The sequence below is a fragment of the Mesoplodon bidens genome, assembly GCF_964165515.1.
Source record: "Mesoplodon bidens genome assembly, chromosome: 4".
NCBI classification, from domain to species: Eukaryota; Metazoa; Chordata; class Mammalia; order Artiodactyla; family Ziphiidae; genus Mesoplodon; species Mesoplodon bidens.
Genome location: NC_138160.1, coordinates 61,519,145 through 61,536,055, shown reverse-complemented (window position 1 = coordinate 61,536,055; position 16,911 = coordinate 61,519,145). Strand labels below are relative to the sequence as shown.

At 42.4% G+C, this 16,911-nt stretch overlaps 1 protein-coding gene across 1 annotated transcript in view; it reads right to left on the bottom strand.

Moving 5' to 3' along the window:
* Nucleotides 1–16,911, bottom strand: part of SV2C (synaptic vesicle glycoprotein 2C) — a 207,182-nt gene that overhangs the window by 28,890 nt on the left and 161,381 nt on the right. Inside the window, exons 5-8 of the mRNA XM_081230827.1 lie at nucleotides 8,312–8,445; nucleotides 7,741–7,830; nucleotides 2,575–2,685; nucleotides 2,035–2,123 (exon numbers count right to left, since the gene is read on the bottom strand). Coding sequence (XP_081086953.1) covers nucleotides 2,035–2,123; nucleotides 2,575–2,685; nucleotides 7,741–7,830; nucleotides 8,312–8,445 — 424 coding nt within the window. The remainder of the gene's footprint in view (nucleotides 1–2,034; nucleotides 2,124–2,574; nucleotides 2,686–7,740; nucleotides 7,831–8,311; nucleotides 8,446–16,911) is intronic.

Sequence of the window (16,911 nt, the reverse complement as noted above, 5' to 3'; positions counted from 1 at the left end):
CACCTGTTTCCTTTTCCTTTTCTTTAAATGTGGCTGCCAGAACATTTAAAATGACACATGTGGCTGACATTATATTTTTACTGGACAATGCTGCTCTAAACTGGTGGTTCCCACCCAAAGCACAGTCCCTGGACCAGCAGCATCAACATCACCCGGGAACTTGTTAGAAATGCAGACTCTCAGGCCTCATCCACACCTGCTGAATCAGAAACTGTGGGATGGAGTCCTTCGTGTAACTCTTCTGATGCACACTCAAGTTTGAGAACCACTGCTCTAGCTTATCCCTAGTTACATTGAGCTACACAGGGAAAGAAGTGGTCATGAGCATAACTTTTGCAGGTAGATATGCTAGGTTTGAATCCTGGCCTTGCCAGTTACCAGCTGTGTGATCTTGGGCAAGTTATAAAAGCCTCAGTTATCCCCCCATCTCTAATATCGGAATGATGATAGTACCCACCTTCCTGGGTAGTTGCTTGGATTAAATGGAATGCCAAGTACCTAGCACATAGCGAGTGCTCAAAAGACGAAGTTGGTTTTTTTTTTTTAATAAATTTATTTATTTTATTTATTTATTTTTAGCTGTGTGGGGTCTTCGCTGCTGCGCGCAGGCTTTCTCTAGTTGAGTCGAGCGGGGGCTACTCTTCGTTGCGGTGCAAGGGCTTCTCATTGCGGTGGCTTCTCTTGTTGCGGAGCATGGGCTCTAGGCGCACGGGCTCAGTAGCTGTGGTGTGTGGGTGCAGTAGTTGTGGCTCACGGGCTTTACAGTGCAGGCTCAGTAGTTGTGGTGCACGGGCTTAGTTGCTCCGTGGCATGTGGGATCTTCCCGAACCTGTGTCCCCTGCATTGGCAGGCGGATTCTTAAACCACTGCACCACAAGGGAAGCCCCATAGTAGGCATTTAATACTCGTTAATTTTCAGCCCTCTCTTCCTTCATAGATCAATGGTTTTTTAGAACTTGAGTGGGAGTTACTTTACGTGTTCTAAGTCAACCCTGTCAATTTAGAAATAAGGAACTAAAACTGGTAGTGTCCCCAAGTCACACAGCAGAACAACCCCTACCTTCCTGGTCTCTCCCTTTACTACAACTCACAGCACTGGGAGAGGCTGGTCATCTGCGATCACTCACTGGTTTTCAGTTAGGGATGTTAAGACATGGAACTTGTAGCATAAATATTGGGCTCTACCAGAGCCTATTGACCTGAAAGTGTAGGGTATCACCTACCTGCCTTTAAAAAACAATAAATTAGGCAAAAATCGAGTTGTATACACATATTCTAAAGTGAGTATGTCAACCATTTGCAACTAAAATTCTGAAATGTTCTCCCTACCTCCTCTTTTCTTACAACACATATAGGGTGGTTTTATTTATTGAGCACTTATTATGTGCCAGGGCCATGTATCCGTGAGCAAAACAGTTTAAAATCCCTGTTCTCACAGAGCTTCCAGAGGAGGAAGACAGAGCTTTCTTTATTCTTTAAAGAATGGAAAAGCTTTTTGTCTATTAGAAGATGATAGAAGGTACGATGGGGAATAATAAAGCTGAGAAGGGGACTGGGAGTACTGAGGGGCTGCAGTTTTTAAGAAGGTGCTTCGGGAGGTATCATTGGAAGGTGACACACCAGGAAAGACTCAAAGGAGGAGAGGAAATGAGCCAGGCCATGTCTGGGGGCAGGACTAAGGCCCGAGATGGAACATGTTCAAGAAAGTCCTGACACATCTGAGGAAGAGCAAAGAGGCCGGTGAGCTGGGGCCGCGCCAGTGAGGAGAGGAGGGTGGAGAAATTATGGGGGCAAACCATTCACGGGCTTATCGAACTTTCCAGACACTGTTGGTTTTGCCACCCCGCTTTATGACAGCATAAATTAAATGACTGGGTGATAAAAACTGTAATTGCCAGCAAATGGAAAATTTTTTAAAAATTCTTTCATAGAGGTTAACAGCATCAAACAGCATAAGAAAAAAAGCAGCGTGGTTGGGAGTTACAGTGTGGAAATTTAAAGATTTCACTCACCAAGAATTTAGGTATCACTTACCCAAAGGACAGCGTGAACCAAACAATCGTAAGCTTTATGGTATTGTCCCGGACTGGGTAGGTGAAACAGCTCATAAAAGTCAACCAAATCTGTGAAATATTAGAGAGTTAGTTTTCTTAGGCAGTTACCTAGTCAACTGCATTTCCCAACCCCCTCCAACAAATTATACAAAATGTTGAGTTTTCTTTGGGCTGGATTCATTTGAACTTACAGTGCAAAAGCTAAAGGCTATAGGAAACCAAATTTTTGGTTTCTGGAATTTTTATTTATCAGCTTCCAATGGACAAAGTAACTCAAGACATCTGTGTACCCCATCACTGCCAGGACTCCTTGCCTAATACCTTCCCTCGCCAAAGAGGGAATGTCTTGGTAACCCCGCTAATCCCAAGGGGATCCTATTACCTGGTCCTACTCTAGGAATCGGGTGTCCTGGGCAGAAGCAGGAAGAACCCCATTCGTGGGACAGATTCAGTCAATCCTGTTTCTGCCTAACCTCAAGTACCAAGTTGGCCAGCAAGTCAGGATGGGCTTGTTACTTACTCCATACAGTTCTGTGCGGATCCGAACAAAACACCTCCTGTACCATGTTCCTGTGTCACTCTCGATTTCGATCAGCTCATCTATTTGTCTTGGGGTTTTGATTCTGTTTACCTGTAAGGAGCAACAGAGGGCAAAGTGTTGAGTTCTCTTCTCTGAAGTTGGTGGAGTTTACAATTTGTTTTTAAAGGAGTGAAAGCTGACTCCAATGAAAAGGAAGCAGGTATTTGATACACAAGCAGGCATCCATACATATATGAGACCACTGGTGTAAGTACACAGACTCAGAAGAACTGAATAAAGAATGAATGGGGGGGGCTTCCCTGGTGGCGCAGTGGTTGAGAGTCCGCCTGCCGATGCAGGGGACACGGGTTCGTGCCCCTATCCCGGAAGATCCCACATGCCGCGGAGCGGCTAGGCCCGCGAGCCATGGCCGCGGAGCCTGTGTGTCCGGAGCCTGTGCTCCGCAACGGGAGAGGCCACAGCAGTGAGAGGCCCGCGTACAGCAAAAAAAAAAAAAAAAAGAATGAATGGGGGGAAAAAAGAACAAATGGGAGGGAATACCCTAAAGAAGAGGGGGAAGAGTAAGTAGTAATGGAATAACATGAAAACAAAATACCCTTCTCTGAATCACTAGTAAAAAGGCACACATTAGGGGGTTGGGGAGGGATGGATTGGGATTTGGGGATTAGGAGAAGCAAACTATTATATAGAGAATGGATAAACAACAAGCTCCTACTGTATAGCACAGGGAACTACATTCAATATCCTGTGATAAACCGTAATGGAAAAGAATATGAAAAAGAATGAATATACATGTATAACTGAATCACTTTGCTGTACCGTAGAAATTAACACAAGATTGTAAATCAACTGTACTTCAATAAAATAAAATTTTTTAAAAAGGCGTACATTAGCAGATTAAACATCCAGATAGATTCGCTTCTGGATTAAGAATTACTTTGCTTAGACTAAAATGACTGAACACACTTTTCTTTGGAATCTGCTTATTTGATGAATTTGGCCCCTAAACATAGTTCTTAAAGCTTTCCCATCAAACTTCCATTCTTAGAGCATCCCTGTGACCCTTGCTTCCTTCTCCCACAGTCCCTGACAGTGCCTGGTCAGCAAGTACCCGCAGGTGACCATGAGGTGAGGTCCAGTGAATGAGCTTCAATTACAAGCCTCAACATGGACTCTTCAAGGTTAGAAGGGGAAGAAATGATGGAGGATCAGCCTGAAGCTGTATCCATGACTTAAACTAGCCTCCTTTTGCTAAGGAAAAGAACGAAGAGTCAGGAGAAGCAATGCTTCTAACACAGAGAATGAAGCCTGAAAAGAGAGAGAGAGAGGAAAAAAAAAAAAGCATGGTTGCTTTGTGGACCTGTCCCATCTGACCCTGTTAGTCAACATCTACCTGCTTTTGATACACCTGAGAGAGGACACAGGAATGTGTACACATTACCCCTGCCAGGGATAACTCCTGAACAGATCTTTCTGGAGAGTCTGCCAACATCCAAAGGAGCACTTCTATCATGAGACTCCAGGTGCCAAGACTGGCTTTTGACAGAGGTGATTTGGGGACCCTTGGTATCTTTCAAATTATACCAGGTGGGCAGTAGCCTCTTCATGGCTATGTAAACAAAGATGTCCATATTTAATGACAATAATGTCTGAGTTAATGTCTGGGATTCCAAATAGAGTCAGCTCCAAATCATCCATGTAGGCATTATTTTGTGATATTCCAGAATTCCTTTTTTTAAATCACAGAGGTATTCTTCTTCTTCTTTTTTTCTTTTGTATTGAATGAAAGATTCATTAAATTCTATAGTGCTTTACAGTTTTCAAAAGTTTCACACAAGTGATTTCATATAATCCCATAATAACCCCTTTCTTTCTCCTACCCCTATACTGCCCCTCCTCCTTTAACTCTCCCCACTGGTAACCACTAGTTTGTTCTCTGTAGCTGTGAGTTTGTTTCTGTTTTGTTATATTCATTAGCTTGTTGTATTTTTTTAGATTCCACATATAAGTGATATCATACAGTATCTGTCTTTCTCTGACTTATTTCACTTAGCATAATGCCCTCCAAGTCCATCCATGTTGCTGAAAATGGCAAAATTTCATTCTTTTTTTATGGCTGAGTAATATTCCATTATCTATACATACCACATCTTCTTTATCCATTCATTTGTTGATGGACACTTAGGTTTCTTCCATACCTTGGCAATTGTAAATAATGCTGCTATAAACACTGCGGTGTTATGTATCTTTTCAAATTAGTGTGTTTGTTTTTTTTGGATATATACCCAGTAGTGGAATTGCTGGATCATACGGTAGTTCTATTTTTAGCTTTTTGAGGTAACTCCATACTGTTTTCTACATCGGCTACACCAATTTACATTCCTACCAGCAGTGTACGAGGGTTCCCTTTTCTCCACATCCTAGCCAACATTTGTTATTTGTATTCTTTTTTTTTTTTTTTTTTTTTGTGGTACGCGGGCCTCTCACTGTTGTGGCCTCTCCCGTTGCGGAGCACAGGCTCCGGATGCGCAGGCTCAGCGGCCATGGCTCACGGGCCCAGCCGCTCCGCGGCATGTGGGATCTTCCCGGACCGGGGCACGAACCCGTGTCTCCTGCATCGGCAGGCAGGCTCTCAACCACTGCGCCACCAGGGAAGCCCTATATTCTTTTTGATGATAGCCATTCTGACTTGACATATTACTTTTGGGAGGCTTCTTCTCCACTCATCAATGTTTGTGCATTCTTTCACTGGCACCCTTGGGGAGCCAGGCCTGGCACTAGTCCCTGGACGTGCAAGTATAAAACATCACACCGTCCAAGCAATTACCAGACAAAATTAGAAAGTACTCTAACGGAAATCTATATCAGATGGGAGAGACATATTGTACAGAACACCCAAGTTGACCCGAGAGTGAGAAAAAAGCCTTCATGGACTGTGGAATTTGTTGGAGCTTATGGAAAAGTATGTCATTTGTCATGTGTGTCAACTACTTGAAGGGCATTCCAAGTGGGAGGAATATCATGTGCAAATGTCCAGAGGTGTGAGAGAAAAGAGTGTATTGGAAACTGCATAGCATTTGCTATTCCTGAAGAATAGTGCAAGGGCAGAGGGCAGTGAGTAAGGAGGGCTGAACCAAATCAGTGGCAGGAAAGGTGGAAAGGTAAGAGACAATAATGAAAGATATTTAGGATGGTGGATAATAGGACACAGTGATTTCTTGGACATACTCGAATAAAGGAAAGAAAGAAATAGGATAGTTTTCAGGGTTCTGGTTTGGGTGGTGCTGGTGGTACTTGCTGATAGAATTTTAACAAGGAAGAGGTTTGGAAACTCTTAAGGTGAGAAGTTCAGATTTAGAAATTCAGAATTTGAAGGGCCTATGGTACATAGGAGTATGGCCACAAAGCCCTTCAACATGCACGTCTGGAGCTCAGGAGATTTGTCCATTAGGAGAGAGAGATCTAGGAAGTAGCTGAGATAAGCTAAGGAGAGTGTGTAGGGTTAAAAGGGAAGTTAGCTGCAAATAAAGCCCTGAAAAACAATATTTAAAGTAGGCACATAGGAAGAAAAGCTTAAAAAGGAGAGAAGGAAGGCATGTGAATTCACTGTATTGTATCAATAGATATAACAAGGAAAAAGACAAATGTGTCATGGTGGAATCATGTAATGCCTTTGAAAGTTACATATAAATGACTTCGAGATTACCCATTCTTTTAGAGTGTTCCCACCTTATTCCCATGTAACCTTTATACAGTAATATTAACGTGGATGACCATGAGTGAACTTGGTAACTCAGACCTTCTGGAAGAAAAAGCAGGTTAGCAGGGCAATGAGGCCCTACAGAGATACCTTCTCAGAAGTCCTGGGTAAAGGGTTTATCTAGCTGAGAAGGGTTAGGGACACTGAGTATCTAAATTACATCTCAAGATTCTTCTTGCCTTATGATTGTTTAATTTAAAAATATTCTTGGGGCTTCCCTGGTGACGCAGTGGTTAAGAATCCGCCTGCCAATGCAGGGGACACAGGTTCGAGCCCTGGTCCGGGAAGATCCCACATGCTGTGGAGCAACTAAGCCTGTGAGCCACAACTACAGAGCCTGCGCTCTAGAGCCCACGAGCCACAACTACTGAAGCCCACAAGCCTAGAGCCCGTGCTCCGCAACAAGAGAAGCCACCGCAATGAGAAGCCCACACACCACAACAAAGAGTAGCCTCCCTCACCACAACTAGAGAAAGCCTGTGCGCAGCAACAAAGACCCAACACAGCCAAAAAAATAAATCAATAAATCAATTTTAAATAAATAAATAAATTTATTTAAAATAGAATTTCTTGGACTTCCCTGGTGGTCCAATGGTTAAGACTCCGCGCCTCCACTGCAGGGTGCGTGGGTTTGATCCCTGGTCAGGGAACTAAGATCCCACATGCGGTGGGATTCAGCCAAAAAAAAAAAAAATTCTTCCTTTATTGTTAATTTACTCAAAAGAAGAGCCTACTCAAAGGCTCCCAGGGCCTCAGTGGAGGACATCCATTATTGATCTTCATTTCTCCATTACATGCAGAAAAAATTTTTAGTAATTGAGAATCTGTGATCATTTGAACAGAGACTAGACTGAGTCTATCTTTACACTATGGAAAATCCATTTCCTATTAAAAAATGAAATGAATAAATAAGATTTCAGGGGACTGTTTAATCAGGAACTATTTTACTTATTTCAAGAACTATAATTGATATTATTTATAAGATACTGAAGATATTGCATATATCCCCTTTACACCTATTTTAGACAACACATTTTTTGTCTATGCTGCATATATCAAAGGATTTAAAAACCACTGTTCTTTTTTATTTTGGTGGAGGTGCTGGGGAAAAAAAAAACATTGTTCTTTCCCCAAAATTCCATGCATCCAATTTTCATGAGTTTAGACTAGTTTTCCCGTTGAGAATACATTTTGTAACCAGAGGATGGAAGAACATTCCATGCAGAGGGAACAGCACACACAACAGCAGCACGGCAGGCATAGGTAAAATGGCAAGTAAGAAAGACGAGCGGCTGGCGCAGCGAGAGAACAATTTACAATCAGGCCTTTTCAGAAAAGGTTTCTCGACCTCTGGGGCGGAGGATTCACTGAGAAGCAGGACTCACCGTGAAGACTTTCTCAGGCTGACCCCGTGCTCTCATGTTTGTGTCATGAATTAACTTCAGAATCATCCAGGCTTCATCATGTTTTCCAACCTGAGAGATATGAGTAGACAGTGAAGGGCCAGCAGGTGAAACACACATACGCCCTGATTTTCCAATAACCATGTGATGTCAGATCCAATTGGGTGTAACAGTGCAAATGCATTTAGGTTCGTCCGATTGGAACACAGAGGCTACTTGGATATCCTTGAGTGCATTAGCAGCTCAAGGGATGTGCCTCTAACTAGACATAGCACCTTTGGATAGTAAGGTTCACTTATAAAACAAGAAGTCACATTCTCTTCGTTGAGGGAAATGACTTGCTTGAGGAGGAACATTAGTGCTTTCTGGCCACGAGGCAGCTTTTTCACATGTTGGTTGTCGAAAGCATGACCCCATGAAACCAAACCCTCCATGGTTCCGTAGTAGGAAGGAAACATGTACCACCGAAGAGGCAAACATAGTTTCCTAGAATTGGAAGGGACTCGTTCCACTGTATGCGGCTTCTTTGAATATTTGTAATGACGAGCGTTACCTCCAACAAGAACCGTGGGCTTTCAGGCATGAACGTGAGGGCCACCACTGAGGAGACGCAGGGGAGGGCGCAGACGATGATGAACACACGCCAACTATGAAACTCGTAGGCGGACCCCATGTTGAAGCTCCATCCTGGAAAAGGAAGACAGGAGGGGTGAGGAGAGCCCTCTCCAGACTGCCTGCTGGGACAGCGAGGTCCCCACATCACTGTGAGTGTCCATACCTCAAATTGATTCATAGTCAAATCTTACCACCCTCAGAAGAATGAGCTGATATGGGCATCAGCCACAGTGACCAGTTCAGCTTGAAGACGGCCAACAGCAGTGCTGGGAAGAAAAATGCTTGGAATCAAAGGGGTCTGCACCTACGGATGCGGTGTGTTGCTGAACAACCAAACTCCAAAGGCCAAGGTAAATGAATTTGGGACAGTGCTTTTTCCAACAGAGCCCTGGGCTGGGTATCTTCTGTCTCCAGCAGACCACTCTGCACTCTTGTCTCTGCTGTGTGCCAGGAAATGGCCCTCTATGGACCATACCAACTGGCCCCCTTGCCCACCAACTTCCAGTTGGGTTTGAATAAAGGAAGCACTGGCAGGAGAACAGAGGGTGGCAGCAGGGTGCAGGATATTTATTCCTCTTGCTTCCCTTCTCCCCTCCTCCTGGCTGCGTGGATGTTTGACAGTGGGTGTGCTCACCCCCTGGAAGCTTCTCGCGAAACCACCACAGCTCTTGTCAGGTTCTGGCAATCCCTGTCTCTCCTTGCCCTTTGAGGCATAAGTGGGCACAGGCTACCCTTCTGCTACTAGCTCCGAGGTACTTTATTATTCTGTACTGGTTTCTCTTAACTGTTCCCATGTAGCTCTTTTCAGCAACCCCCTCTGAGGGGGTCACTGGTTTCCTTCCAGCATGCTGACCAGTGCGATGATTAAGAACTGGCGTTTGCCAACCTTTCCACATGCACATGCCATACACTAGATCAAGAGAATTTTAAATTTCTAAACGGTTTTTTATTATAATATAATGAAAACAAGCAAATGGGATACTGATGGAAATCTCTCCAAGAACTAAAAGAAAAGCAATATTTGAATGAATGTAAAATGGTTGAAAGCAAAATTCCACCATGACTCTAAAGGAGAAAGAATGAAGCATATCAAATCTAATTGAAAACAGAGAAGAGATTTATGGAGGCATAGATTAATTATGTGAGGCAAAATTCTAATTTTTGCAATGCTTGGTATTTAGAAGGCTGCTGTGAGCAAAAGTCAGATAGTCTACATTCCATCCCTGGGAGAGTAGTATAATTATTCATTGTTCGCACAGGAGCCAAGTGAGATTCTGGAGGTGACATGAGTTCCTCAAGGCCACGCAGCTGAAGTTATGCACCAGAATCTTCTCCACTGGGATTTGAGGCAGAATCTTATACCACACACGTCCGCATGTCTGTGCTTACTCAAACACAGACTTTGTTGATAAATCATATAAACACCTACATCATAAAAACATGCTACATCAATCTTAGATTCATAAGCATTTTCTGGTAATTTAATACCTGAGGACTATGTGGACTGCTAAATTAACTACAACATAAACTTTAGGAGGGGATGTCTACTCTCAATGTTTTATGTAGCAGAAGTTCAAACATCTCAAATATCCAAAACACAGAGGAAATCATATGATGGAACTAAGAAAACATACCTTGTTCACTTCACATTTGATCTAAGAGCTTTCATATAAAGGAATTCTTTTTTAAAAGTGCTGGAGCCAACAGAAACTGATCCCCACCTACGTATCTGAGCTCATCTTCTGCTGGTCCCCTCCTTCACTTGGTCCATCCCACCGACCTGCTTCAAGTTCTCTGAATACACAAAGTTTAATTCCATTTTAGGGGCTTTGCCTTATTTCCTAGGAAGCCCAGCCATGCATTGAAAGGATGGTGGTTGTATGTCAGCCAGCCTTTCTATGAGTTTTGAAGTGAGAGGATTTTTCAGTATTTCTGTCCTCAAAGGAGTCCCCTCGGGGTCTTTGCGTTTGAGGTTTTCCGTGCCTGGACTGCTCTGCCTGAGTATTTGCATACATGCATGACTCCTTTATACTTTCCAGGTCTCAGTTTAAGGCCATCTCTTCAGAGAGGCCTGAACATCCAATCCCACTCTTATCATCAAGACCTGCTTTATTGTCTCCACAGCACTTACTGCTATCTAAAGCTGTGAATTCATTGATTTGTTTACTTTTTTACTGTCTATCCCTTTCCACACCATGAAAGCAGGAATTCTGCTTTTTTTACTCATCAATATAACCCCAGTGCCTATAGCAAGTCCTGGTCTATAGGAAGTGTACTTTAAATGTTTGTTAAATGCACACGCGTGCACACACACACACACACACAAGCATACCCTTTTGTGTTTACATGTGTACATGAACATGTACAGAATTGCTGCAGGCTACTTTTGTTTTGACATTTTTTCTGAATCCACACTAAACAGCAAAACAACTCTGATTTACTTTTTCAAATTAAATTTGCAATTTGTATATACAGTAAAATTTTTGATTACATTTTAAGTTACATTGTTCTATGAGTTTGATAAATGTACAGAGTCACGTAACCACCATCATAATCAGGATACAGATTGTTGCATCACCCCGAAACATTCCTTCTTGTTGCCCCTTCGGAGTCAACCCCTCCTCTATGCCTAACCCCTGGCAATCACTGGTCTGTTCTCTGTCCCTAGAGTTTTGCCTTTTCCACAATGTCATATAAATGGATTTATATTGTACGCAGCTTTTAAAATCTGGCTTCTCACACTTTGCATAATGCATTCATGCAGACTGCTGCACATTTTAATAGTTTCCTCCTTTTCATTGCTGAGTAGCATTTCATTGTGTGGATATTTCATTTGTTTACCCACTCATCAGCTGAAGGACAGCTGGAATTTTTCCATTTTTAGGGGATTATAAATAAAGCTGTTATAAACATTTCAGACAGGTTTTTGTGTATCCCAAAGTTTTCCCTTTCTCTTAGGTAAATACCTAGGACTGGGTAAATTGAGTCATTTAATAAGTATATGTTTAGCTTTATAAGAAACTGCAAACTATTTTCCACAGTGGCTGTACCATTTTGCCCCCCTACCACTAGTATATGAGAGTTCTAGATTCTTCACACACTTCCCACCACCTTTTTGCCAGTTCTTTTTTTTTTGGTTAAATTTTGGCCTTCTATAGGTGTTTAGTGGTATCTCACCATGGTTTTAATTTGCACTTCCCTAATGCCTAGTGATACCTTAATTTACTTTCTGTTCATTCACTCATACTTTTATTGAGTGCCTCTCTGTGCCAGTCACAGTGCTGAGATGTAGAGGCTAACACTTATTTCCCGCCCTCAAGGAGTTAAAGTACAGAAGAAGAGGCAGATATGTTAACAGACATGATAAATAGTATGACTCATGCTAGAACAGGTTCTAAAGGAAGTGTAGAGGGAGTACAGAAGGGGTGGAGGTACCTATCCCAAGGAGTCTTCTCTTAAGAGCCCTTGATAAATTTCTTGTCTGATCCGGGTCCATGAAAACAAAGAGAGCAAATTCGTAAATTTCTAACATCCAAGTTTGAGATACAGTTCAAACCAGTACTAAAGAAGCAGAAAAGACCAGCCAGGATTGACTGTACCATGCCCGATTCCCAAATCTCTCCTACTATATTACAGCTATTTGACTTGAAGAGAGAAAGGAGAGCCCTAGAAGCAGGAGGGAGTCCTAGAAAAGGAGTTCAACCCTACTCCCCTTTTAGGATATGCACTGGGATGGGAGGGGCGGTACGGAGAGAGAGAGACGGATGGATGATATCCTGTGGCCTGGATGAGGGGTAGACACAGTGAGGGTCTTAAGAAATGACCCTGCAGATGCTTTGTAAAACTAAAATACCATTACCTAGATTAAAAATGAATGATGAGAATGACGGAGTGAAACAATGGCTGCCATAGCTACTCGGCGGTGAATTCTCAGGACCCCTCCTCCCCAGCTCCATTTCAAGATGACTTACATTTGCCTTTGAGAGTGACACAAAGCCCAAACCACAAACATCAGGAAGTGGGGAGACACGAGCATGGAGTGAAGGACTAGAATGTGATGATACAAGCCACATGCAACTGGGAAAGCGGTTGTTGCTTTAGGATATTCACCCGCACTTAGTAAAATGGATTCTCTTCTTCATGTTGTCACCACGCCTTTTTTGTCTTTAAAAAAAAAAAAAAAGATTCTTGCATAGACGGTGGTTCTAATTGTCCTTTGGACTTTAAAAAAAATACCCATTAAAATATCATACTGAGGGATTTATCTAAACATAATGTACATTCCAGGCAAGCAAGGACCTCAATTAGGGTATTACAGAAAGCGGTGACTGTGCAGCGCTAATCAGCGTGGCACTAATAAGAGTGTTATGTGTCTTGCATGATAATCAAGGCCATTTACCAGGCTCAAGCTGATGTGCTCTGAATGCAGAAACCAGATGCCTCCCCAGCTGCCTGACTGTCTGAAATCTTTCAAGGTGCCAAGGCAGAAGTGTGGGACGCACGGAGAAGAATGCTGGCTTTCATGTTCTTTTCTGGGCTCTGTCCCTGAAGTACTGGTGAATTGGCACCTACTCTATTGATCTATATTTGATTGCTAGTTACATGATATTTTCAATGACCTGGTTCCTTGGTAAGAAGGCATATTTTAGGTACAAGACACAAATGTCCTAAAACATTAGTATTATTAATATTAATAAAAAATAAATACTATAGGTGAGATCAGTTTTCAATAGCTAAAACATAAATCACCTATATTTATGTGTCAGTGGTCTTCACTCACAAGGCACATAGCCAACTAAAATTCTCTTTGGAAAAGTGGCTCCAAATACATTTTCTCAAGTGGCCAACAAGCTTAGGAAGGGAACAATGATCAGATGAATTTCTGCTTTTATTCCTATAGAAATAAAATGTTATCCCCTCAACCTGTTACTGGTTTAAAATATAAATACTATCTAATCAGCATGAAACATTAATCCTCAGCTAGAAACTCAGGTTGTCACACATCTAGTATTATCTGTGGCTTCATAAGATTCAACCAGTTGCAGCTGGACAGTCCTTGTGGCCAATCTCAGCAGACATTTTTCACCGTCTTCTCATTTGTTAAAAAAAAGCGGGGGTGGGGGAGGAAGCAAGGGTGAAGAGAATAGGTAAATAAACTATGGTACAGCCATGCTATAGAAGACAGTATAACTATTGGCAAAAAAGTGAGGTAGATTTTTTGAACTGATTTGGAACCTGTCCAAGTTAAATGCTCAGTGAGGAAAAAAAACTTTTCAAACCAATGTAAATAGTAGTGACTTCATTTTTATATACACATAAACTATATCATTATATCTAGAAAACAAGTGGGAGGAAAAGATACTCAACTATTTTACATGGTTATTCGAGGTAGGGGGTGGGAGCTATTAGGGGCCTTTCGCTTTGGCATTATTTAATTTTTGAGTTTTGTATCACCTTGTATTACTTTTTACTCAGAGGGGGAAAAAACCTTTTCAAAGAGTTGCAAGCCTTTGATTTTTCTGAAATGTAAGGTCTGATGGGAAAGGAGATAAGGAAACTGGAATGATAACTGTGACAGTATTTAGCATCCATACAATTTTCAGAACTAAACTAACGTTGTTAATTCTGACTCTGACGAATCAAAACACTGACACTACAGGGCTCATTTATGGAGAGCAGTGAGGAAGTGCCTCAGTGTCTCTGGGTGGGAAAGAAAATGATATTCACAGATCTTTCATCTTTAAACCTGTATCTCTAGTCATAGTCTGATTTGGGATTCTCAGGCCAAGGCCAGTTGCATCTTGAGCGGTAATGGCACAAGCGCTATTGCCAACAGTGATACACAAAGAAATCACACTCACAGAGCTCGTGAGGATCTGTCTGCAGCACAAAATCATGCATTCAAGAAGGGAGAGCCAATTCAACTGGCATTACACACCCCAGGGAGAGGGTGCAAGTAACTGTCGTAGTCATCTGTCTCTAAGAGCAGGCCTAGACATCACGCTGACCTTTCTTGCTGGTTTCTCTGTTTCTGTTTCCAAGCTCTGGTCCTACCATTTGGAATACACAGAGCCAGCAGTCAACAGCAGGAGGAAGTCACATTATGCTTCTGGTTCCTGATTCAGACTTGTGATCCTAACCACACTTTTGAAGAAGCACACTGCCTGGTGGCTTTTGAAACGCAGAAATTTATGGGCTTATTTTTCAGGGTATATCTGCTGTGAGTGCTCCAAAAATGAAAAGAAAGAATGAGAGGACCTTTCCAGAAAGAGTTCCTGGTAAAAGCATGTAAGACTCATTCAAGCATGGTGCTTCCCAAGCTTCACTGACAGAAATGAGTCCAAGGGTTTGAAAAAAGCTGACAGCATAAAGTGTGTGTGTGTGTGTGTGTGTGTGTGTGTGTGTGTGTATGTGAGAGAGAGAGAGAGAGAGAGAGAGGAGAGAGATGTGTGTGTGTGTGTCTGTTTTAAACAAAGGTCCTTTGGAATTTTCTTTTGTAGACAGACAATAATATATTACTAGTACTATGATAATGTAGATCAAGGACTTCCCTGGTGGTACAGTGGTTAAGAATCCATCTGCCAATGAAGGGGACATGGGTTTGAGCCTGGTCTGGGAAGATCCCACATGTCATGGAGCAACTAAGCCTGTGCGCCACAACTACTGAGCCTGCGCTCTAGAGCCCTTGAGCCCCAAATACTGAGCCCGTGTGCCATAACTACTAAAGCCCACGCGCTTATAGCCCATGCTTTCCAACAAGAGAAGCCACCACAATGAGAAGCCTGAGCACCACAAGGAAGAGTAGCTCCCGCTCGCCACAACTAGAGAAAGGCTGCACACAGCAACGAAGACCCAACGCAGACAAAATAATAATAATAATAATAATAAATAATAATAATGTAGGTCAACTGAAATTTTATCAAAAATTTTTCTATAAATATATACCACAATAGCCTATAGGATAGTCAAATTTTGACCATATACAGATGAAGCTTATAAGTGCATATAAAGGCAGCTCATTACTCTGTAAATACACAATGAATATATTCATATTTATTATCTTATAGCACATATAGGCACATGTTAACTTTCCTTCTCTGTTTTACACACATAAATATTTATTGAAAAGGAACTGTATATGTTTTGCAAACTTATATTAACATATAAACTCTTACATAAGCTGATGTCCATGGACGAATAATAATAAATCAACTATGTTCATTTTGTGAACAGGCATCGTTTTAGGAAACTGAAAAGCAAACAAAAATAAATATTGGGAATTCTTACATTAGGTAGAAAGTTGGACTAATAGACTCTAAAGCCCTTTCTGGGGCTCAGGTTCTCTCTGATTCTAAGATCTTGTGCCTGGACCAGATGAAGCCACAGGAAAACCTCTCCTGAGTATAGACCCATGGTAAGAAATGGAACACTTTCAAAATTGAACAGAACCAAACAAACTTCTAAACCACAATATGTACTGACACAAGTGCCCAAAGGTTGGTAGAGAACTTGTAGCAAAATGATACTTATTCTCCATGTTAGCAAATCAGTCAATCTGCTTTCAAATCAGCTGTCCTTAAAAAACTTTTTTTTTTTTTTTGCAGTACGCAGGCCTCTCACCGCTGTGGCCTCTCCCGTTGCAGAGCACAGGCTCTGATCGCGCAGGCCCAGCGGCCATGGTTCATGGGCCCAGCCACTCCGCGGCATGTGCGATCTTCCCGGACCGGGGCACGAACCCGTGTCGCCTGCATCGGCAGGCGGACTCTCAACCACTGCACCACCAGGGAAGCCCTAAAAAACTATTTTTTTCTAAACAGTGCTCCATATAACTTCATGATCCCTATTCTATTCCAGATGAAGATTTCTCTTTGTTCTTTGCACTTGGTGTCAGCAAGATTTTGCTCATGATCAGTAAAAGCTCTCTCTTTCATTTCCAGCAGATTTTTAATGACAGCACAGAAATGCTCATGGAATCCACTCTTAGAAGAAAGTTTTTCTCCCCAGGGTGGGGATGAGGAAGGGGCTGTAGTATTTCCCGTGTTATGACAACAGAGGTCAGCCTGAGTGTTCTTTGTTGCTGGTGCCAAAGGTCACACTCATACATCTCCACTAACTGTTGACTTCTCTACCTGCTCCTGTTTTTCTAGCCCCATTTCTTGCCTTGTAGCCTCTGATCCAGAACAAATCGTTTAATGCTTGACAAGCGAAACAGCTGCTTAGCTCATGATTCAGGCCCAAAATGGCCCATAGAGTTTTGTCACTTGTGTCAAAAAAATTCCATTCTAACAGGCTAGGAAATGCATGCGATAACAGTCACCTGGGAGCTCAAGGAAGGGGACATCACACCCTGCTTCCAGGCACAGTGGATAGAAATATGAGTCTGGAGAGGTCCACTCCATTAGCCCCATAGCCGGATATTACTCACTTGTATCCAATTTAAACCCACCCAGAGAACAGCCTTCTGATCATCTCAAGCTCCTGATGTTTGTGGTCATAGGATGCTTCATGAAAGGCCCCAGCCCAGGTGGAGATGCTCAA